General features: G+C 50.1%; 1 protein-coding gene across 2 annotated transcripts in view; it reads left to right on the forward strand.

The window, feature by feature from the left end:
* Nucleotides 1-23443, forward strand: part of PDS5A (PDS5 cohesin associated factor A) — a 1517933-nt gene that overhangs the window by 1079325 nt on the left and 415165 nt on the right. For both annotated transcript variants that reach the window (XM_086963962.1, XM_086963961.1), the window contains exon 26: nucleotides 18540-18654. In XM_086963962.1, coding sequence (XP_086820088.1) covers nucleotides 18540-18654 — 115 coding nt within the window. The remainder of the gene's footprint in view (nucleotides 1-18539; nucleotides 18655-23443) is intronic.

Consider the following 23443-nt stretch of genomic DNA (forward strand, 5'->3'; position numbering starts at 1 on the left):
CCTATTGTAGGAGAGTAGGGTCTGCAATCCTATGATCACCCCAGATTTTTGCTTTTTGCTTCACTGGTTTACGACTTCCCTGGCTGTGGGCCTGCTAATCAGACCCACAGCCTAGCTGTTCTCTCACTAAATTGACACGTGTACCTTAGGTGCATTTACCAATTGGTACTGGGCCACCTTATCAGACCCTGTAACTCAGGGCATAGGTGTACCCAGGGCCTACCAGGGCCTGCAGCATGTATTATGCCACCCCTGGCTGGCCATCTAAATCTGACACAACTGGCTGCACGACAGCTGGGGCAAGGTGGTGTAATCACCCTTTGCTTTAGATATAGTATACCTATATCTAACCCTAAAATGGACACATAGATTCCTATCATTCACTCCTATGGCAGGCCTTAACAATCCTGAAGGCAGAGTGCTTGGAATCATGTGAGATGGTGCTCTGGCATGAGCTGAGCCCGTTTGCAGCTTGCAGAACCAAGTCCTAATAGCTGTTCCATGATAACGCATACCATATACTCTTAAGTGCATTATAATCCTCGCGGTTATATGCCAACTCAGGTATCGCTTTATCAAAACATGTCAAGTAAGGTGTCATACGAATTGGAATACTAACCCCTCGCCAATTCTGGCGACGGGGTTAGCATTCCACCCTTCTAGAGGGGCACGACATGTATGTAACTGTGAACCCCGGTTAAAGTTAACTCGAGCCTCAGCGTCACAAAATGGATGCTGCCACCACAGACACAAGTCTGACCTCCTGCTGCTGGGAGTCCTTCCTGCGAGGGGAGCTTGGACAAAGGGTTTCCCGTCAGGGGCGGTGCTAGCACCATCCCAGACAGGGTTTTGTGTATCCTAGGTAGGCAGGGCTGAATAGGAAGGTGACTGCAAGTGGCACCCCGGTGCTCACTATGCATAGGCCGGCTTGAACCAGTTCCAGGGGCACACCAGCCCCTGAGCTGGGGAAAGTCCGGCATGGGAGAGGGGTGTAACCACCCCCCTTCCTGGTCCCACCCATGGGCAGGACCTAGTCCCGTACCAGCCCCTTTCTTTAGAATAAAGGTGGGAGCGGGGACCCTTCCAAATTAGATCATCTTTGAATCCTGAAACTACTCTACGAAAGGAACTCAAGACTTCTTCTCAAGATTTCTCCCTTGTGACTAAGGAGTAGTCACCCTGCATCAGCAGGCACCATTTAAGTAACCTGCGGTTTGCTGCACATCCTTCCTCCGGAACCAGACCGACCAGGACGACGAGACCCGGCTTCCCTGGCACCTCTGACCTCTACCTGCATCATCAGCCCAGCTGAGATTCGTGGGTGTGACGGGACCTCGAGGGACCGGCCATCTTCAGAACTGCACTACACTTATCCAGCACGACCGCCGAGGGATCCTCGAGTGAGTGCTTTGGGGTTTGAGAAGCCCTAACCCTGAGCCGCTCCAGCACCGAAGTCCAGCCCCCCAGCATCCACGAGATCTGCGTGGGGCCCTTCTGCTCTTTGCTGCTCACCGTGTTGTCCGGCCACTTGCCTGCTGGCTTGTAGCCCTCTTGACGACGAACGACGACACTTCCATCGCTGGTCTGGTTGCTCCAAACTGGCCCTTGCTCCCCTCCAAAAGAGGAGCACCCCGGACCCTCCTGGTCCACTCCAGACGCCATTTTGAGTCCACCGCGTGGGCTTGCATTTGCCAAGAGTTGTTGCCCCAATCCTGGGTCCAGCATCGCCGACAGCAGATACCTTCGTGGGACAGCTCGCACCTCCATCCTGGTCGCCGACAACGCCTCCTGGTCCGAGAGACTGCAGAGCCCAGCGTCGCCCACTCACCTGGTCGAGGTGACTTCATCCGGTGCCATCCTGGTGCCCATCTAATCACTGGCTAGTGATTCAGAACTTGGTCCCCTCTGCTTACAGGTCATCTCCATCACCGATCCAGGCTTGGATCACATCAACCATCTTCCCTGGTCGCCTGCCAGCAACTTCTTTCAGGCTCCTGGTTCGTCAACGAAGAAACCCGACGACACTTGAACCCTATACAGCCGCAGCCCCTGGGCCAGGTAAACCGAGTACTACTGTGCTCCAGCGTAGACCAACTCTCTAAGTGTCTAGATCCACTTTCGTTTTTGACCTACCTAGTCGGGTTCGCCCGAGAACTGTAATTTCTAGCAACCATAGACTTTGTCCCGCATTACGCGTGAGAGTTTCCACTCCGCACACGACGTCCCTAGGCCTCCTGCTTCTAATCTAAGGGTTCAGCATTGTAGGTCCAGCGTTTCTAAAGTCTATGAGAGTAGTACTTACCTGCTAGTAATTTCGCATTCCACTTTTGTAGTATATGGTTTTCCGTGCCCCTCGGGCATTTGTGTAAATTGTGCGACTTTCAGTATTTCTTTAAGAGCTTTGTATTGTGCTTAGCACCCTGTCCTCATAAAGAGTCCAGGGTTGTTGTGTTATAAATAAATATCCTTTTATTTTCATAACCTGTGTGGTGTCCTTTCACTTGGTGTTCAAGGGGTATATGTGATGGTATAACAGCTGGCTTAACATGCCCTCTAGAGTTTAGCCTAAAGACTGCTCTTGTCCATGCTACTAGGATAGCTGGTCTATAAGGTTGACTTACAACCAATCATCAATAAGGGTCATTTGGACTGATACATAGTGATCACTAGAATAGTGAACACTGCATATCAGGCCAATTTCTCACAAGGTGGACCAGGTGATCCTCCCAGGTGGAGCTAAAGATAGCTATATCATCAAGATATGCTGCACAGAAGTCATCCAGCCCAGTGAGAACTTGATTTACCAGCCTTTGGAAGGTGGCGGGTGCATTTTTCAAACCAAAGGGCATTACCACAAACTGATAATGCCCACCAGGGGTAGAAAATGTGGTTTTGGGCTTGGCCTCCTCAGCTAACCTGATTTGCCAATGCCCAGCTGTCAGGTCAAATGTACTTCAGTAGTTGGCAGAAGCCAATCTGTCTATAAGTTCATCTGCTCTTTGTATTGGGTGGGCATCAGTCTTAGTGACTGCATTGATGCCTCTGTAGTCTACGCAAAACCTCATCTCTTTCTTACCACCCTGGGTGTGAGGCTTTGGCACTAGAACTACTAGACCAGCCCAAGGGCTATCTGAGGGCTCAATGACTCCCAGCTCCAACATTTTCTGCACTTCTGTCTTAATGCAGTCTCTGACATGATCAGGCTGTCTGTAGATTTTACTCTTAACTGGCAGACTGTCCCCAGTGTCAACCTCATGGGTACACCAATTGGTTTGACTGGGTGTCAGAGAGAACATATGTCTAAAGGATTGAAGAACTTGTTTGCAATCCTTTTGCTGATGTTCAGAGAGGCTGCCACAAAAAACACCATCTACTGACCCATCATCAGGGTTCTGAGTGAGCAGGTCTGGGAGAGGGTCACTCTCCTCCTCCTGTCCCTCATCTGTGGCCATGAGCAAGCTCATGTCCTTCCTGTCGACATATGCTTTGAGCCTGTTTACATGGAGCACCCCGAGGGGGCTCCTGGGAGTTCCAAGATCCACCAGGTAGGTGACCTCTCCCTTTTGCTCAATGATTGTGTGGGGCCCAGACCATTTGTCTTGGAGTGCTGCTGGGGCCACTGGCTCCAACACCCACACCTTCTGTCCAGGCTTGTACACAGTCAGGACAGCCTTTTGGTCATGCCAAGCTTTTTGAAGTTCTTGGCTTGCCTCAAGGTTTTTAGATGCCTTTTCCATGTACTCAGCCATCCTAGAGCGGAGACCAAGTACATAGTCCACAATGTTGGTTGCAGGCTTTTTGAGATGTCTCTCCCATCCTTCCTTCACCAAACAAAGGGGTCCTCTTACAGGATGCCCATACAGAAGTTCAAAAGGGCTGTAGCCAACCCCCTTCTGTGGGACACCTCTGTAAGCAAACAAGAGGCAGGGTATCAGGACATCCCATCTACGGCTTAGCTTTTCAGGTAGTCCATGAATCATCCCTTTGAGGGTCCTGTTGAACCTTTCAACAAGCCCATTGCACTGTGGGTGATAGGGTGTGGTGAACTTGTAGTTGACACCACATTCCTTCCACATTGCAGTCAGATATCATGACATGAAGTTTGCACCTCTGTCAGAGACAACCTCCTTAGGGAAGCCCACTCTGGAGAACACTCCAACTAGGGCTCTTGCCACAACAGGTGCTGTAGTGGTCCTAAGGGGAATAGCTTCAGGATACCTGGTGGCATGGTCCACCACCACCAGTATAAACTTGTGCCCTGATGCTGTCTGGGGTTCCATTGGACCAACAATGTCAATCCCCACTCTTTCAAAGGGTACCCCCACCACAGGTAGTGGTATGAGGGGGACCTTTGTTGTGCCACCTGACTTACCACTGGCTTGGCAAGTGACACAGGAGCGACAAAACTCCTTGGTATCTTCATTCATGTGAGGCCAGTGAAAGTGTGAGACAAGTCTGTCCCAAGTCTTATTCTGGCCTAAGTGTCCTGCAAGGGGAATCTCATGGGCCAAGGTAAGAAGGAAACCTCTCTGAGACAAGGGGATGACCAGCCTCCTGGTTGTACCAGACTTGGGGTCTCTTGACTCAGAGTACAGGAGTCCATCATCCCAGTATACCCTGTGGGCACCTGTGGCATTCCCTGCAGCCTCAGCAGCAGCCTGCTGTCTGAGGGGTTCAAGTGAAGGGCAGTCTAACTGTGCCTTCCCCAGGTCTTCCCTGGAGGGTCCCCCTGAGCCCAGAAACTCAACCTGATCAGGTTCAAGTTCTTTAGGCTCAGTTTCCATCAGCCTCCTCTGAGACTTGATCCACAACCTGGGGCAAGGGGGAAGGCAATGCCTTAACCTTACTGCTCCTTCTCTTGGAAGGTGTCTGGTCCATTGTTCCAGGATCCAGCACCTGTTCAGTGGGGCGTCTTCTGGCCTGTGACCTAGTCACAGCAAGGACATGTGCTGGCAAGCCTAACATTTCCATGTGAGTCCTCTTCTCCACTTCTGACCATAGTGATGTTTCCAAATCATTGCCCAACAAACATTCAACTGGGAGGTCTGAACTAACCACAACTTTCTTTTGGCCACTTACCCCTCCCCAGGAGAAATCAACAATTGCCATACTATGGTGGGTAGTGACATTGCTGGCATTGGTCACTAGGTAGTCTGTACCTAGCATGATCTGTCCAGGGTCCACAAAGTTAGGTGTCACCATTGTGACACTGGCACAAGTGTCCCTGTAGGCCTGAGCCATTTTTCCATTTATTAAAGGTGTCTGTCTGTATTTGCCCAAAGTATTGGGACTGACATCAGGGGATATATCTGCATCCCCTGTACAGACAAGGACAGCCTGAGTGAGTGTGCCAACTAGGTTGTCATACCCCTCAGATCCCAAGGTTAACCCAACTAATCCCTTGGGAGGTGCACTACCACTATTGACTGTACTAGGGGGTGCAGGTACCTTAGGGGCTGTAGTGGTAGGAGTTTGCCCTCCTTTCTTGGTGCACTCACTAAACCAGTGAGTTTTACTTTTACAGTATTGGCACCACCTTTTTGACTGGCCTTCTTGAGTCTTCTTATTCTGCTGTGAAGCCTGACCTCCACCCTGTTTGGTTTGTTGGGGACCTGTCGAAGACTTCTGGTCATTTTGTTCACTCTTATTACTACCCTTTTGGTCTGCTTTCTTCTGACCACCCTGGTTCTGAGCCTGGTTCTGCTTGACCCTTGTTCTGACCCATCTGTCTGCCTTCTTTCCCAATTCTTGGGGAGAGGTCAGATCCGAGTCAACAAGGTGCTGATGCAACAGCTGGTTCTGACAGTTATTTAAAATCTGTTCTCTCATGATCAGATTGTACAACCCTGTGTAATCAGTAACCTTACTACCCAGCAACCAGCCTTCCAAAGCCTTGGTGGCACAATCCACAAAGTCAGACCAATCCTGAGACTGAATTTTCTGGGTGTCTCTGAACAGCAACCTGTACTGCTCAGTTGTTAAGCCAAACCCATCAATCAGTGTATTCTTCAGGACTTGGTAATTGTTAGCATCCTCATCTCTAGTAGTGAGGAGCTTATCTCTACCTTTGCCTTCAAAGGAGAGCCACAAGATAGCTGCCAACTGACTCTGGGGGATGCACTGGACAGTGCAGGCCCTCTCCAAAGCAGTCATCCATTTGTGGATGTCATCCCCTTGTTTAAAGGGGGGCACTATCTTACTCAGGTGTCTAGTGTCTAAACTCCTGTCCTTTTCTCTAGGTAAAATGCTGCCACCAGTGGGGTCTGCCCCACTCAATTTCTGCTCTCTAGCAAAGGCAAGTCTCTCTTTGGCCAGGGCAAGTTCTTCCCTTTCAATCCTCAGATTGACTTCCCTCATTTTGGCCTCATGCTCTCTCCTCTGAGGGGATGTCATCCCTCTGTGAGAAGAGGTCTGAGAGCCATTGGTTCGAATGGATCTGTTAGAGCCTCTGGATAGAGACCTAACTTGTCCACTCCCAATGTTAAGCCTGCCTGAGAGTGGGCCTGGGGGTCCCCCAAGTCCTTTTTCATGCCTGCTTAAGTTGGTCCTGGTGAGTCTACTGACTTCTACCTGACCCTTGTCTGCCTCATCCCCTGACAGCTCCTGATCCTCTTCCTCTCCTTCACTAAATGTTCCATTGAGGTTGAGGTCAGGGTCCCCAAGGGTTCCCTCTAAGGGGGGCATGCTCCCATCTGGATTAGGAGGTCCTGTGTTGGAAGCCCTCCTGGCATCATAAGTCTCTAAGAGACCAATCAGGAATGGGATGGTAGGGTTAGAACCCTGTTTTAGCTTCCTGGAGGTACACACTTGTCTCATCTCCTGGAAGCTAAGAGCTGCATATCTTGATATGACCTGTGGAGGGTCAACTGACACAAGGGGGGGCCTCTGACTACCCTCCTTTGTCTGACATGCTTTTCTAGTGAGGTGTAAGTGGTGCACTTACCTACACTATTTGTTTGCCTACTGATCCCTTGCTAGAGTTGTAGTCAGGGTGTGCTAGGCCCTGTTACACTACAACAGCTGGTTCAGTAGAACTCAGAGTATTCTAAGCTAAGTTATATGTACCTTGGTACTTATGTGATCTTTCAAATGATATTCTTAGGATACGTGTGGTAAAACAACAGCAAGCTCAAATCCCAACCGCTGCTCACCAATGTGAGAAGTTGGCCTGATATATAGTGCTCACTATTCTAGTGATCACTTTATATCATACCAAACGACCCTTATTGATGATTGGTTGTAAGTCAACCTTATAGACCAGCTCTCATAGTAGCATGGACAAGAGCAGTCTTTAGGCTAAACTCTAGAGGGCGTGTTAAGCCAGCTGTTATACCATCACATATACCCCTTGAACACCAAGTGAAAGGACACCACACAAGTTGTTATGAAAATAAAAGGCTATTTATTTATAACAAGTCTACCCTGAACTCTTTGAGTCAGGGAGCTAAGCACACAACAAAACTCTTACGAAAATACTTTAAGTTGCACAATTTACACAAATGCCCGAGGGGCACGAAAAAACAGATACTACAAAAGTGGAATGCGAAATACTAGCAGGTAAGTAACAAGATCCAGAGGCTTCAGGATCGCTAGGACTACACTACAGAGCCTTCAGGTTAGGAGCAGGAGGCCTAGGGAGATCGGGTGCAGCGTGTGCACTGTCACGCGGGATGCGGGACAAAGTCTATGGATGCTAGATTTCGTAAAGTTACAGTTATCGGACGAATCTGACTAGTTAGGCTGAAAACGAAAAAGGATCTGGACACTTAGATAGTGAACCTATGTTGGAGCACCAAAATGCTCAGGTTACCTAGCCCATGGGCTGCGGCTGCATAGGGTTCAAAAGACGTCGGGAATCCTCGTTACAGTCTATGGAGCCTGAAAGAAGAAGTTGCTGGCAGGCGACCAGTGATGAAGTTCGATGTGATCCAAGCCTGGATCGGTGATGGAGACGTACTGAAAGCAGAGGGGACTCAGTTCTTAATCACTAGCCAGTGATTAGGTGGGCACCAGGATGGCACCGGATGAAGTCCTCTCGACCAGGTGAGTGGGCGACGCTGGGCTCTGCAGTCTCTCAGACCAGGAGGCGTTGTCGGCGACCAGGATGGAGGTGCGAGCTGTCCCACGAAGGTGTCTGCGGTCGGCGATGCTGGACCCAGGATTGGGGCAACAAACCTTGGCAATGGCAAGCTCATGCGGTGGACTCAAGATGGCGTCTGGAGTGGACCAGGAGGGTCCGGGGTGCTCCTTGTTTGGAGAAGAGCAAGGGCCAGTCTGGAGCAACCAGACCAGCGATGGAAGTGTTGTGGTTCGTCGTCAGGAGGGCTACAAGCCAACAGGCAAGTGGCCGGACAATGCGGTGAGCAGCAAAGAGCAGAAGGGCCCCACGCAGATCTCGTGGATGCTGGGGGGCTGGACTTCGGTGCTGGAGCTGCTCAGGGTTAGGGCTTCTGAAACCCCAAGGCACTCACTCGAGGATCCCTCGGCAGTCGTGCTGGATAAGCGTCGTGCAGTTCTGAAGATGGCCGGTCCCTTCAGGTCTCGTCACACCCACAAATCTCAGCTGGGCTGATGATGTAGGTAGAGGTCAGAGATGCCAGGGAATCTGGGTCTCGTCGAGCTGGGCAGTCTTAATCCGGAGGATGGACTTGCAGCAAACCGCATGCGCTGAGATGGTGCCCGCTGGTGCAGGGTGGCAACTCCTTAGCCCCAAGGGAGAGTCTTCAGAAATGTTCAAGAGTTATTTCGTGGAAAGTAGTCAAGATTCAGAATTATCTAATTTGGGAAGGGGGCCCGCTCCTACCTTTATACTAAAGAAAGGGGCTGGCACGCGACTAGATCCTGCCCATGGGTGGGACCAGGAGGGTGGTGGTTACACCCCTCTTCCTTGTCCGGACTTTCCCCAGCTCAGGGGCTGGTGTGCCCCTGGAACTGGTTCAAGCCGGCATATGCACAGTGAGCACCGGGGTGCCACTTACAGTCACCTTCCTCTCAGCCCTGCCTACCTGGGATACACAAAACGCTGTCTGGGATGATGCTAGCACCGCCCCTGACAGGAAACCCTTTGTCCAAGCTCACCTCGCTGGAAGTACTCCCAGCAGCAGGAGGTCAGACTTGTGTCTGTGGTGGCAGCATCCATTTTGTGATGCTGAGGCTCGAGTTAACTTTAACCGGGGTTCACAGTTACATACATGTCGTGTCCCTCTAGAAGGGTGGAATGCTAACCCCGTCGCCAGAATTGGCGAGGGGTTAGTATTCCAATTCGTATGACACCTTACTCGACATGTTTTGATAAAGCGGTACCAAAGTTGGCAAATAACCGCGAGGATTATAAGGCACTTAAGAGTATATGGTACACGTTATCATGGATCAGCTATTAGGACTTGGTTCCGCAAGCTGCAAACGGGCTCAGCTCATGCCAGAGCACCATCTCACATAATTCCAAGCACTCTGCCTTTAGGATTGATAAGGCTTGCCATAGGAGTGACTGATAGGAATACAAGTGTCCATTTTAGGGTAGATATAGGAATACTATATCTAAAGCAAAGGGTGTTTACACCACCTTGCCCCAGCTGTCGTGCAGCCAGTTGTGTCAGATTTAGATGGCCAGCCAGGGGTGGCATAATACATGCTGGAGCCCCTGGTAGGCCCTGGGTACACCTATGCCCTGGGTACAGGGACTGATAAGGTGGCCCAGTACCAATTGGTAAATGCACCTAAGGTACACGTGTTAATTTAGAGAGAGAACAGCTAGGCTGTGGGTCTGATTAGCAGGCCCACAGCCAGGGAAAGTCGTAAACCAGTGAAGCAAAAAGCAAAAATCTGGGGTGATCATAGGATTGCAGACCCTACTCTCCTACAGGGGTAGTAGAGTAAAGTGTATGACACCTTACACGACATGTTTTGATAAAGCCAAACCAAAGTTAGCATTTAACGGCGAGGATTATAATGCACTTAAGAGTATATGGTATGGCGATATCATACAACAGCTATAAGGACATGGTTCCGAAAGCTGCAGACAGGCTCAGCTCATGCTAGAGCCCCATCTCACACATAACCAAGCACTCTGCCTGCAGGATTAAGGCCTGCCATAGGAGTGACTTATAGGTTACTGTGTGTCTATATGTAAGTAGGTATAGGAATACTACACCTAAGCAAGGAGCGATTACACGAACTTGCCCCAGCTGAGTGATCAGCCAGTTGTGTCTATTTGAGTGGCCAAAGTTTAACAAGGAGGGGAGAGAAAGTTTTTTTGTGGATTCGTACTACCTGTAGGAGGGTGGATACCTGACTATGGTTACCCCCAACTTTTTGCCTGGTGTTTTGCTGGTTTTCTGACTTAGTTGACCTGGGACCCTGCTATTCAGGGCCCCAGGCCTACTGCTCTCTCTGTAAAATGGATTCCATGTACCTTAGGTACATATCTAATTGGATACTGAGTCACCTTATCAGTCCCTGTACAGTGTACCTTAGGTACCCAGGGCATAGGTGCACTTAGGGCCTACCAGGGGCTGCAGCATGTATTATGCCACCCCTGGCTGGCCATCCAAATCTGACACAACTGGCTGCGCGACATCTGGGTCAAGGTGGTGTACTCACCCTTTGCTTTAGATATAGTATACCTATATCTAACCCTAAAATGGACACATGTATTCCTATCAGTCACTCCTATGGCAGGCCTTGACAATCCTGTAGGCAGAGTGTGAGAAGTTGGCCTGGTATATAATGCTCACTAATTCTTAGTGATCACTTTGTACCATGCCAAGCAACCCTTATGATGATGGTTGTAATTCAACCTTGTAGACCAGTTATCCTAGTGGTAACGTGGACAAAGCAGTCTTAGGCTAAACTCTGAAAGGCATGTGAAGCCAGCTGTTATACCATACACAACCCCCTTGAATACCAAATGAAAGGGACACCACACAGATATATATTGAAAATATATATTGATTTATTAACTATAAAATCCCCTGGACTCTTTATGAGCACAGAAGCACAAGCGTTAAATCACAAGACAGTTTAAAATACACAAAAGTTGCACAATATGGATGAGCCCTAGAGGCCACCTAAACCATATACTAAGAAAGTGGTATAAGAGATACCAATAGGAAAGTGAAGAGGCCTAGGGCCTTGGGAATCGCTGGAGCTATTCGAGACTAGCAGTGACTAAGTCGGGAGAGGCCCACGGGACTCGGGTGCAGTGTTCAAAGTGCACGCAAAGTCTATGGTGCGTAAAAAGTACAAAGTTAGAAAGTTAGGAACCTTCCGAGTGACCTACGGAGCTGAAACTTAAAACACAGGCCCTTGGGATGTGTACCAGTGCAGGAGCACCGGCGGAGCTGAGTTACCTCACCCACAGGAAGCGGGTGCACAGGGTCGAAGTAGTGTCGGGTTTCGTCACGCTGGTCGATGGTGCTTGGAGCTGAAGATGCTGCAGGCGGCTCGATGAGAAGAGTTCCGGTGGATCCAAGGGTGGATCTGAAGATGTGAAGACCTGAAAGCAGAGGGGACAGTGTTCAAAGTCACTTGCCAGTGACTACCGTGGAACCAGATTGGAACCAGGCGATGTCGGGTGCAAACAGGCGTTGTCGGGTAGCTTCTTTCTGCAGCCACGTGGATACCCGGGGTCGAGGACGTCCAGGAGTCGGTCACGAGCTGTCCCACGCAGGCTTCTCGCTGTTGGCGGTGTCGGCACCTTGATCGGAGCAAACAGGCCTTGGCAAAGGCAAGCCAAGCAGAAGTTGAAAGATGCTTAACACTCGGACCAGCAAGGTCAGAGCGGGTGCTCCTTTTCACAGGAGCTTGGGTAGGTCTGGAGCAACCAGACCTGCTGTGTAAATCTTCGGGTTCGTCGCCAAGATGGCCGCTGACCACGTGGCTAGTGGCCGGGATGGCGCGTCGAGTGGCACAATGCAAAAGGGCCCCACGCAGATCGTGGAGATGCTGGAGGGCTGATCTTCGGTGCAAGGGCTGCTCGGTGGTGGGGGTTCTCAGTCCCCAAAGCACAACGTCGAGGATGCCTCAGAAGCTGCGCAGTCAGCTTTTCGAGTGTCTTCCAAGAGGTCCGGTCCCACAACACTCGGTGCCTCCACGGGTCCCTTCTTTGCAGGGACTGTGGATCGGGCTCTGAGAGGTCTGGGAGTCTGGTTCTTGTCGGGCTCTGGGCTCGGGAGGCGGCGGCAAAGCAGACGTCGAGTTGCTGGTTGGTACCTGTGTTCACAGGGTGGCCACTCCTAGGCCACAAGGGAGATTCTCTTCAGTCTTCTGTGCAGCAGAATGTCGAAGTCCAGTCTTCTTCTTCGTGTAAAGTTGATTCAGGATGATCTGCTGTGCAATGGCACTGCTCCCACTCTTATTCCCAATCTGAGGGGTGGATCACCTACTAGGTCCCTCCTCTGGGAGGAACCAGGAAGGGGGGCGGTTACACCCCCTTTCCTTTGTCCAGTTCCGCGCCAGGCCTGGGTCTGGAAAGTCCCAGGACCGGTTTGGACTGGCCTATGCACGGGGACACCTTGTGTGCCCCGGGCATGTCTGATTCTATTCAGCCCTGTCCTACCCAATACACAAAATCCTGTCTGGGGTGGTGCTCGCACCTCCCAAGGCAGGAAACCCTTTGTCCAGGCCACCATCTGCCGAGTTTCGGTCAGCAGCAGGAGGCCAGACTCGTGTCTGTGGTGGCAGCATCCATTTTGTGATGCTGAGGCTCTTTTTAACTTTAACCGGGGTTAAGGCTACACACATGTCGTGTCCCTCTAGAAGGGTGGAATGCTATCCCCGTCGCCAGAATTGGCGAGGGGATAGTATTCCAATTCGTATGACACCTTACTCGACATGTTTTGATAAAGCCAAACCAAAGATAGCATTTAACCGCGAGGATTATAATGCACTTAAGAGTATATGGTATGGCAATATCCCGGAACAGCTTAGGGAGTGGTTCCCGACAGCTGCAGACAGGCTCAGCTCATGCTCGAGCACCATCTCACATATTTCCAAGCACTCTGCCTCCAGGATTGATGAGGCCTTCCATAGGAGTGGCTGATAGGAATATATGTGTCCAGTTTAGGGTTAGGCACAGACATACTGTACCTACGTAAGAGGTGATTACACCAACTTACCCCAGCTGAGTGATCAGCCAGTTGTGTCAAATATGGAGGCCAGGCCAGGGGTGGCACAATACATGCTGCAGCCCCTGGTAGGACTTGGCTACACCTATGCCCTGGGTACCTATGGTACACTGTTACAGGGGCCTATAAGGTGAACCAATTCCAATTGTGTTATGCACCTAAGGTACATGGAGTCCATTTTAAGGAGAGAGCAATCAGCCTGGGGCCCTGAATAGCAGGATCCCAGGCCAACTATGTCAAAAACCAGCTAAACACCAGGCAAAAAGTTTGGGGGTAACCATAGTCAGATATCCACCTTCCTACACAGAGTACTTGGAATTATGTGAGATGGTGCTCTGGCATGAGCTGAGCCCGTTTGCAGCTTGCGGAACCAAGTCCTAATAGCTGTTCCATGATAACGCGTACCATATACTCTTAAGTGCATTGTAATCCTCGCGGTTATTTGCCAACTTTGGTATCGCTTTATCAAAACATGTCGAGTAAGGTGTCATACGAATTGGAATACTAACCCCTCGCCAATTCTGGCGACGGGGTTAGCATTCCACCCTTCTAGAGGGACACGACATGTATGTAACTGTGAACCCCGGTTAAAGTTAACTCGAGCCTCAGCATCACAAAATGGATGCTGCCACCACAGACACAAGTCTGACCTCCTGCTGCTGGGAGTCCTTCCAGCGAGGAGAGCTTGGACAAAGGGTTTCCTGTCAGGGGCGGTGCTAGCACCATCCCAGACAAGGTTTTGTGTGTCCCAGGTAGGCAGGGCTGAGAGGAAGGTGACTGCAAGTGGCACCCCGGTGCTCACTGTGCATATGCCGGCTTGAACCAGTTCCAGGGGCACACCAGCCCCTGAGCTGGGGAAAGTCCGGACAGGGGAGAGGGGTGTAACCACCCCCCTTCCTGGTCCCACCCATGGGCAGGACCTAGTCGCGTACCAGCCCCTTTCTTTAGAATAAAGGTAGGAGCGGGGACCCTTCCAAATTAGATCATCTTTGAATCCTGAAACTACTTTCTACGAAAGGAACTCTCGACTTCTTCTCAAGATTTCTCCCTTGTGACTAAGGAGTAGTCACCCTGCAGCAGCAGGCACCAACTAAGTATCTTGCGGTTTGCTGAAACGTCCTTCCTCCGGAACCAGACTGACCAGCACGACGAGACCCGGATTCCCTGCCCTCTCTGACCTCAACCTGCCTCTACAGCACAGCTGAGAACCGTGGCTGCGATGAGACCAGAGGACCCGGCGATCATCAGAACCAGCACGACACTGAACCAGCACGACCACCGAGGGACCCTCAAATGGGTGCCCTGGGGTAAGAGAAGCCCCAACCCCAAGCAGCACGAGCACCGAAGTCCAGCCCCCCAGCATCCACCAGATCTGTGTGGGGCCCTTTTGCTCCTGGGTTGCTGCTACGTTGTCCGGTCACTTGCCCGTTGGCTAGTGACCCTCCAGACGACGTCCTACGTTTGTTTCACCGCTGGTCTAGCTCCTCTAGACTAGCCCTAGTCTCCTCCTGAAGGGGACCCTCCTCGGACCCTCCTGGTCCACTCAAGACGCCATTTTGTGTCGCTACGTGGGCTTGCCGTAGCCAAGGCTTGTTGCCTCCTTCACCGGATCCAGCATCGCCAGCAGCAGACATCCGGCGTGGGACAGCTCGCAGACCTCCAGCCTGGTCGACAACAGCGCCCTGGTCCGTGCAGCAGCAGAATCCAGTGTCCCCTCTTCGCCTGGCTGAGTGACCTCGTCCGGTGCCATCCTGGTGCCCACCTAATCACTGGCTAGTGATTCAGAACTTGGTCCCCTCTGCTTACAGGTATCCTTCTTCACTGATCCAGTCCTTGGATCAGCCCGGAACATCTTCACTGGTCGCCTGCCAGCAACTTCCACTTCAGGCTCCTGGTTCGTCAACGAGGATTCCCGACGACACTTGAACCCTATGCAGCCGCAGCCCCTGGGCTAGGTAAACTGAGTACCACGGTGCTCCAGCGTAGATCCACTCTCTAAGTGTCTAGATCCACTTTCGTTTTTGACCTACCTTGTCGGGTTCGCCCGAGAACACTAACTTTGCATTTACTAGCATCCATAGACTTTGTCCCGCATTACGCGTGAGAGTTCCCACTCTGCACACGACGTCCCTAGGTTTCCTGCTTCTAATCTAAGGGTTCAGCATTGTAGGCCCAGCTGTTCTAAAGCCTCTGAGAGTAGTACTTACCTGCTAGTAATTTCGCATTCCACTTTTGTAGTATATGGTTTTCCGTGCCCCTCGGGCATTTGTGTAAATTGTGCGACTTTCAGTATTTCTTTAAGAGCTTTGTATTGTGCTTAGCACCCTGTCCTCATAAAGAGTCCAGGGTTGTTGTGTTATAAATAAATATCCTTTTATTTTCATAACAACTTGTGTGGTGTCCTTTCACTTGGTGTTCATGGGGTATATGTGATGGTATAACAGCTGGCTTAACACCCCCTCTAGAGTTTAGCCTAAAGACTGCTCTTGTCCATCCTACTAGGATAGCTGGTCTATAAGGTTGACTTACAACCAATCATCAATAAGGGTCGTTTGGTATGATACATAGTGATCACTAGAATAGTGAGCACTGCATATCAGGCCAACTTCTCGCACTACCTAACAAGTTTACATAAACAAAATGAATCCACTCTTACGATGGATGGGTTTCTCAACTATGGTTGGGAGCACCCAGTGTTGGTAAAATACCCCTCACACACCAAAGGGACCCTTGGTGTCATGCTTCATCACTGGGGTCTTCGCACCCCTCTACAGGATGCGGCGTGCTACGACCTGCGACTACGCGGGAGCAATTGTTCAATGACTATGTGTGGTGTGTGTGAGGGTTTATGTTTTTGTTTTATGTGCGTGAGTGGTGAGGTTATCGATGAGTGATGTTTAAAAGTGCCTGGCTCGTGGGGTAAACACAAAATAAATTTTAATGGGCACCTGGGCTGGCGCTATTAAAAGGGGTGATTAAATGGAGGTGTGAAATGGAGGACAATGTGCATCACCTCCTGTGTGTGTGTGTCAACATGTATCGGAGTGTGGAACTCCTTCTTCAGGAGAAGGTACACAAATCCCCACCTTGCTCACGTTTCTCTACTTTAAACATGTGTTAATTAAAAAAGTGAGATATGGTGCAGGTTATGCAATGTACCTACAATTTTGCTTTTATTTGTTGCTATTCAGCTGACTGTTATGGGTTAATTTTCAATGCCTCATGAGCCTCAGGAACGTAGGGGTCTTCGTGCTGGTTCGCTACGATGCCTCAGAGAAAATCCCTCTTGACTGCCCCATACGCGGCTCCGCTGTGAGTGAGCGGAGCTGTGTATGGGGCAGTAACAGTCCCATACGGGCGTAACTGTCAGCTGAATAGCGACGAATAAAAGCAAAATTGTAGGTACATTGCATAACGTGCAGCATATCTCACTTTTGTAAATAACATTTTTAAAGTAGAGAAACGTGAGTAAGGTGGGGATTTGTGTACCCCGTCCTGAAGGAGTTCCACACTCCGAAACATGTTGACACACACAGGAGGTGATGCACATTGTCCTGCATTTCACACCTCCATTTAATCACCCCTTTTAATAGCGCCAGCCAGGGGGCCCATTAAAATTTCTTTTGTGTTTTCCCCACGAGCCAGGCACTTTTTAAACATCACTCGTCGATAACCTCACCACTCACGCACATAAAACAAAAACATAAACCCTCACACACACCACACATAGTCCGTGAACAAGTGCTCCCGCGAGTCGCAGGTCACAGCACGCCGCATCCCGTAGAGGGGTGCGAAGACCTCAATGATGAAGCATGACACCAAGGGTCCTTTTGGTGTGTGAGGGGTATTTTACCATATTTGAGTGGCCAGCCAGGGGTGGCATAATACATGCTGCAGCCCCTGGTAGGCCTTGGTTACGCCTATGCCCTGAGTACCTAGGGTACACTTTTACAGGGACTCACAAGGTGACCCAATTTCCAATTGTGTACGCACCTAGAGTACATGGCTTGAATTTAGAGAGAGTGCATCTGGGCTGTGGGTCTGATTAGCAGGCCCACAGCCACATCTAAGTCGAAAACCAGCAAAGCAAAAGCAAAAAGTGGGGGTGACCATAGGAAGCAGACCCTACTCTCCTACACCTGGTACCAAGGTCATGGGTACTAAAGAGGGTCCCTAAGGGCTGCAGCATGTATTATGCCATGCTGAGGAACCCTATACAATTTGCATGTAGGCTGCGTGACATGATGCAAACAATGTGTGAAAACATGACATGGCACCCTCACTGTGTACCACCCCAAAGTCACTGTAAGATACCCCTCCAGCAGGCCTGGAAGTACTACGGCAAGGGTGTATTATATTGTGTGTGAAGACGTATTTGCATGAGCAGACATTCCCCTGTGAAGTCTTGTTCAATTACTAGATATTGCAAGTGAACTGAGAATCCATCTTAAGGTGTGTGTTGGGCACAGAATATAACCAGTTACCCAGCTACATAATGGTTACACTTAAACCTATGGTGTTTGTTATGAAACACCTTGACTTAATAAATCCATACCAATACTAGTATTAGATATATTATGATAGGCACCCAGAGGGCCCTTTAGACGTGCCCCCTGAACCCTACTAGTCATCTAGTGTGCTGGCTTACTGGTATCGTCCAGCCTGCCACCACAGATGAGATTCTGCCCCCTGTAGGTGAGAGCCAGCTTTCTCTTAGGTCAGGATACAATGCTTGCTCGGGAGAAGGTGTTATCACCTCCTCCAGAAGGATGACTAGTGAATCTGCATAACGGGACCAGAGGCTTCAAAAGCCTCTGCCGCCTTTTATTTGCAACCACCATTTCCTCCAGACCTGGACAATGCAACCCCATGCCCTGAGGGACATTAGGCACCAGGACAGGTGGGAAATTAGCTGTGGTGTAGGCGTATTGCACCTCCAGGCTAGTCACACCTCTAAGGTGCACATCAATCGAAAAACATCCGTACCAATGGTAAAAAAAATGGGGGTGATCATGACAAAAGGGGGCATTTTCCTACTCACATTAATTATCATATGTAGGGTACAAGGCATGGAAAGTAAAATATGAAAATGGCAGGCATTACAATAATCATCCTAGTGGGTTATCTAGTAAAATGGTGTGGTCAATGAACACTTTGATTTCAACAAAAATATGATGCTTTGCCTAGCCAGTTTACTAAATGATGGAATTGTGCATGGCATGTTAATCTACAACAAGGTATCATGCTTTAAAATAGCATTTAAAATTAGTATTTCATCATTCCTTGAATTTGTATTACAGTTTCTCAGAGGAATCCCAGGTTGCCACCTTTTTGCAAAATCAATTGTAGTTCTACAGAAACGTTTTTGTCCTACTCTACTTGGTATCTATCAAACATGTATCATTGTTTCCCCAGAAAAACTGCTGTCCTTGTTGCCTGAATATGTTGTTCCCTACATGATCCACCTGCTAGCACATGACCCAGATTTCACAAAACCTCAGGATGTTGATCAGCTGCGAGATATCAAAGAGTAAGTATAAAGCGCCATATTCTACAACACTAAATATAGTAAATATTTTACATAGCATGTGTGAGTACTGAACAATTTAATAGCAACCATCAACTAGTTCTTATGTGAATAACAATTCTTGGCAACATTTACTGTGCAATCATTCATCCAGAAAGGTTTGTAAAGTTATTAGGAATTGCACAAATATAGTTATAAATCTATTTGTAGAAATTTTGTAGAAATCTTGTGTTCATGATAAGCTCTCCCTCTCCCAAACTTGATCATTCTGAAATGTATGTAAGGAGGAGGTATTTCTATTGTGCCCACCTATTTGTATAGTGCAAACCCTGCTAGAAAGCAACATGTGCTGGACATTTTTCATGTCTCTACCAAGGTTTATATAGTACCAGTGAGGATCATGTTGCTTGCAGTGATGTGTTTTTTGCTTCTTTCTGAAATGCAGGAGTCTGGTACTATTCATATTTGATGTTCCTGGGGTACTTATCCATATCCTGGAGTGTGTAGATGAGTGAGACCTGCTGTAGGATCTGCTTGAATGGTTACCCCCACTTTGTGCTTGGTGTCAGTTTTTGACTTGACTGGGATCCTGCTAATCAGGACCCCAGTCACTGTGCTTTTCCCCCCAAGATGTATCATGGTAAGTACTCTCGTACATCCACAATTTGCTACTGGTGTACCCTTGTAAGTCCCTAGTATATTGTGCTAAGGTACCTAGGGCATAGGTATACCAGCGGTCTCCCATGGGCTGCAACATGTATTGTGCCACCCATGGAAGTCCACTTAAACTGTGGCTACAGGCCTGCCATTGAACGCTGTGTGAGTTGGTGCGTGCAAATATACATTTCCTTATATCTGGGGTCACTACACTTAAAACATAAGTCACCCCTATGGCCGAATCTTCACTCCTCAGGGCAGGGTGCTTGGTTATAAGTGTGAGTATTCCACTGCATCAGCAGGGCAACCCTACACACCCCGGAGTAGATTCTGCAGGCTTTGTAAGTGCAGTCCACTATATGTATAAAATTGGGTAACATCAGTCATTATTTGATGTCTATCCATGTAGTGGCTGCACCAAACCCAGTTGTGAGAAGTTGGCCTGGTATATGATGTTCACTATTCTAGTGAACACCTTGCACCAGTCCAAACAACCCTTATGGTGATGGTTGTAAAGTCAACCTTATAGACCAGATATCCTAGAGGTAGCGTGGACAGAACAGTCTTAGGCTAAAAGACTCTTGAGGGCGTGTGAAGCCCACTGTTTTACCATATGCAACCCCTTGAATACCAAATGAAAGGACACCACACAGGATATATATAAAATATATATGTATTTATTCACCGACACACTCCTCTGAACTCTTTGAGGTCAGAGGCAAACGCACATAACAAGTTACACTCAGAAATACTTTAAATAGCACAATTTCCAGTTAGGCCCTAGGGGCGCGTAAAACCATATACTAAGTAAGTGGTATAAGTACCAAGACTCGGGAAAGGAGAAGGCCTAGGGCCTAGGGAATCGCTGGGGCTACAATATCTGACCCTTAGATTAGGAGTAGGAGGCCCACAGGCGGCGCGTGCAGTGTCAGTACACTCATGCGAGAGTCAATAGAAAGTCAATAGAAAGTCAATATGAACGTAAAAAGGTAAGTAATGAAGATTTAGGACACTTCCGGTCTAACTAGGAGTTCGAGGCATGTGGGCTGCTGAATTCATATCTGTGCATAGATCGCCGCCTAGTGTTGGGTCCGGATGATTGCACATTGTTGTCCTGGAAGAGTCTTCGAAGTATCACGAGATAGGTGGCTCCTCCCCTGGACTACAGTGCGCATGGGCATCCCCTCCATCCCCAGATTGTTTTTTTCCGCCATTGGGTTCGGATGTGTTTCGGTTCCCTCTGTCGGAATCGATAGTTGTTTAACTTTTCTAACTTGAGACCAAAAGGTCTTTAGGACGGGCGTCCGTATTGTCCATCGTTCGGGTTTGTTATTTCATCAGCTCCGAACTCTTGCTGCCCCTCCGCGTGCTGTCGGCGCGGACGGGCCTACACGACGCTCCAGACTACTATCATGGAACGAACTCCGTTTAAGAGGTGCCCGGTGTGCACCTCAAAGTATTCACACCTCGACGTGCACCCAGTGTGCAACAAATGTCTGTCGCCGGACCATGACGAGGCCAGGTGTATGGCCTGCTCGAAGATCCGGTGCAAGAAAACTCTCAAGCTTCGTAGGGCCGCTAGACTCCAGGCCCACTTATCAGCGCCCCCGCCGGACGACATCTTCGAGGAAGACGTTGGTGACGACACCTTCCTACAAGTTTCGGACTCCAGCCCAGCGTCGGACGATGAAAACTACGACGCGGGGGACGAGGAGTTTGATGAAGGCGTCGGAGAGGTAGGGGACGACGACGGTGCCATTGCCACCGTGGGGGATAGCTCAGAGGAGGAGCACCCCCAGACTGACTCCGGGGTCAATCCCCATGATACGGCCCAGGTCGAGGGATCGCCTTCGGGCCTTACCCAAGACCTTACTACTCGTCCCACGGCTCCGCCTACGGGCCCGGCCATGGACATTGGTGACGCGCCACTCCCGGTAAAGAAACTGAAAGAGAAACCACCGGGCACCACGCCAACGGTATCGAAACCGAAAGTGAAAGTCTCACTGTCGGGACTTGAGGCTCCAAAGAAGCCTAAAATGGCCCCAACATCAAAAGCCAAGCCAAGATGGCCGACCCAAAGTCCCTGGTGTCGAATCCGAAGGCAAAGACGACCGACGCGGCCGCGTCGGCGCCGAAGATGGTCGAGGTCGACGACCCGAAAAGACCCTCGAAGAAGCGTCAAGATGACCCCAAGGCTCTGGCTGCACCGATTCCGGCCGTCAAGGGGAAGGGTGGTGACGTGTCGGCTCCGAAGACCGTGCCTTCACTCAGCGACCCGACTCCGGCCTCGGAGGAATCGCTCGAGCCGGTCCAGCCCTCACCGTCCTTAACGAAGAAGGTCACGGAGTCCCTTCAACGGATTCGAAAAGATGCAGCGGCCCCGGAACCGAAGAGTGTGGTGCCGAAGCCTGCACAGCAAACGGCCAAGGCGCAGACGCCGATCCGCTTCATGCTGCCGCCGAAGAAGACGCCGAAGGCCTTCGCTCCAAAGCATGGGGACCAGGTGCCTTTGAAGCCGGTGTCGACGCCCAAAGCGTCATTGGTAGTGTCGAAGCTTCGGCTACAGCCACTCGCAGAAGAGGAGCGTCGAGAGGTTGTCATCGACGCCGACACAGGCAAACTCTCTCTCCTTAAGAGGAAAATCACCACGGAGCCGGTGTTGGAACCTTTTCGTATTCCACTCAAAAAGAAGTTGGACTCTGCGGGTACTTCTGCCCCTAGGGAGCCTGCATCTCCACAAAATCTGGAACTCTCACCAACCCATTCTAACACTGGGGAAGGTGACGGCGATGAGGAGGACGAGTACAATTATCCAGCGTACTGGGATCCGGAGGAGGTCAACGAACCTTGGTCTGCGGGAGGCGACCCGGTGGACCCTCAGTCGGGTCACAAACCGCAGCTTTTTGCAGCAAAGACTTCTCCAACAGAGGACTCTGCAGCCTTCAATGCTCTGATTGAGAGGGCTGCAGCAAACCATGATGTTGAGCTCCATGCGGACCCTGTGGATGAAGATTTTCTGTTTGACACTTTCTCAGTGGCTGAAAAGTCGGTCAAAACATTGCCTATGCTCAAGGGAGTGCTGAAGCACGCGCCAGAGGTCTTCAAGGAGCCCACTCGGGCGCGAGTCATCAATCCTCGTATTGACAAAAAATACAAGGCAGCGCCCACTGATCCAACATACATCAAGGGACACTTGCCACTGGATTCGTTGGTGGTATCCAACGCACGCAAACGGGCGAACTCGCAGACCACCGTGATGCTCCTCCCCCAGACAAAGAATCCAAGATCTTTGAAGCCTCAGGCAAACGTATATTTGGCGCATTTCAAACACGCAGGCCCTACTTGCACGCTACGATAGGGCGCACTATGACACCCTTGAAACACTTCTGCAACACTTACCTGACCAGTACAAAGAGGCAGCTGAAATGTTGATTCAGGAGGGGAAGCTCATCACCAATGCTTCCATTAAATGTGCATTGGATGTGGCTGATACCGCCTCCAGGGCTGTAAACACCAGCGTGTTACTGCGTAGGCATGCCTGGCTTAGAATATCAGGCTTCAAACCAGACATACAGACAACCATCTTAAATCAAACAGTTAATCCAGACCACCTGTTTGGCCCTGAAGTGGACGCAACCCTTGAGAAAATGAAGAAAGATACGGACACTGCTAAGTCTATGGGAGCCCTCCAGTCACAGCAGTTTCGGGGTGGTTCCTTTCGCCGCTCCAGTAACAGAGGCACCTCAAGGGGTCAGGCATCGCAATCCACGCAGTATTACAAAAGCAACACCCAGACCTCATACACCAACAAGGGTATAGGCGGTTACAGGGGCAACAACGTCAAAGGCAGGGGACGTGGAAACAACAGCTCCAGGTCCTCCACCACCAACAAACAGTGACGCCTTGTCACTGCCCCCCGACCACACAACACCGGTCGGGGGGAGACTCCAGCAGTTCCTGCCCGTGTGGAAATCCATCACCACGGACAGGTGGGTCAAATCTCTTATTCAGTACGGTTACTGTCTAGAACTCACGTCCACACCACCAAACATACCTCCAAGAAGCCGTCCTATGTCCGGCGAGCACTTGCTCTTGTTGCAGCAGGAGGTCAAAGTCATGCTGCAAAAAGGAGTGA

This window comes from Lissotriton vulgaris, chromosome 3_2 (assembly GCF_964263255.1).
Source record: "Lissotriton vulgaris chromosome 3_2, aLisVul1.2, whole genome shotgun sequence".
Taxonomy (NCBI): domain Eukaryota; kingdom Metazoa; phylum Chordata; class Amphibia; order Caudata; family Salamandridae; genus Lissotriton; species Lissotriton vulgaris.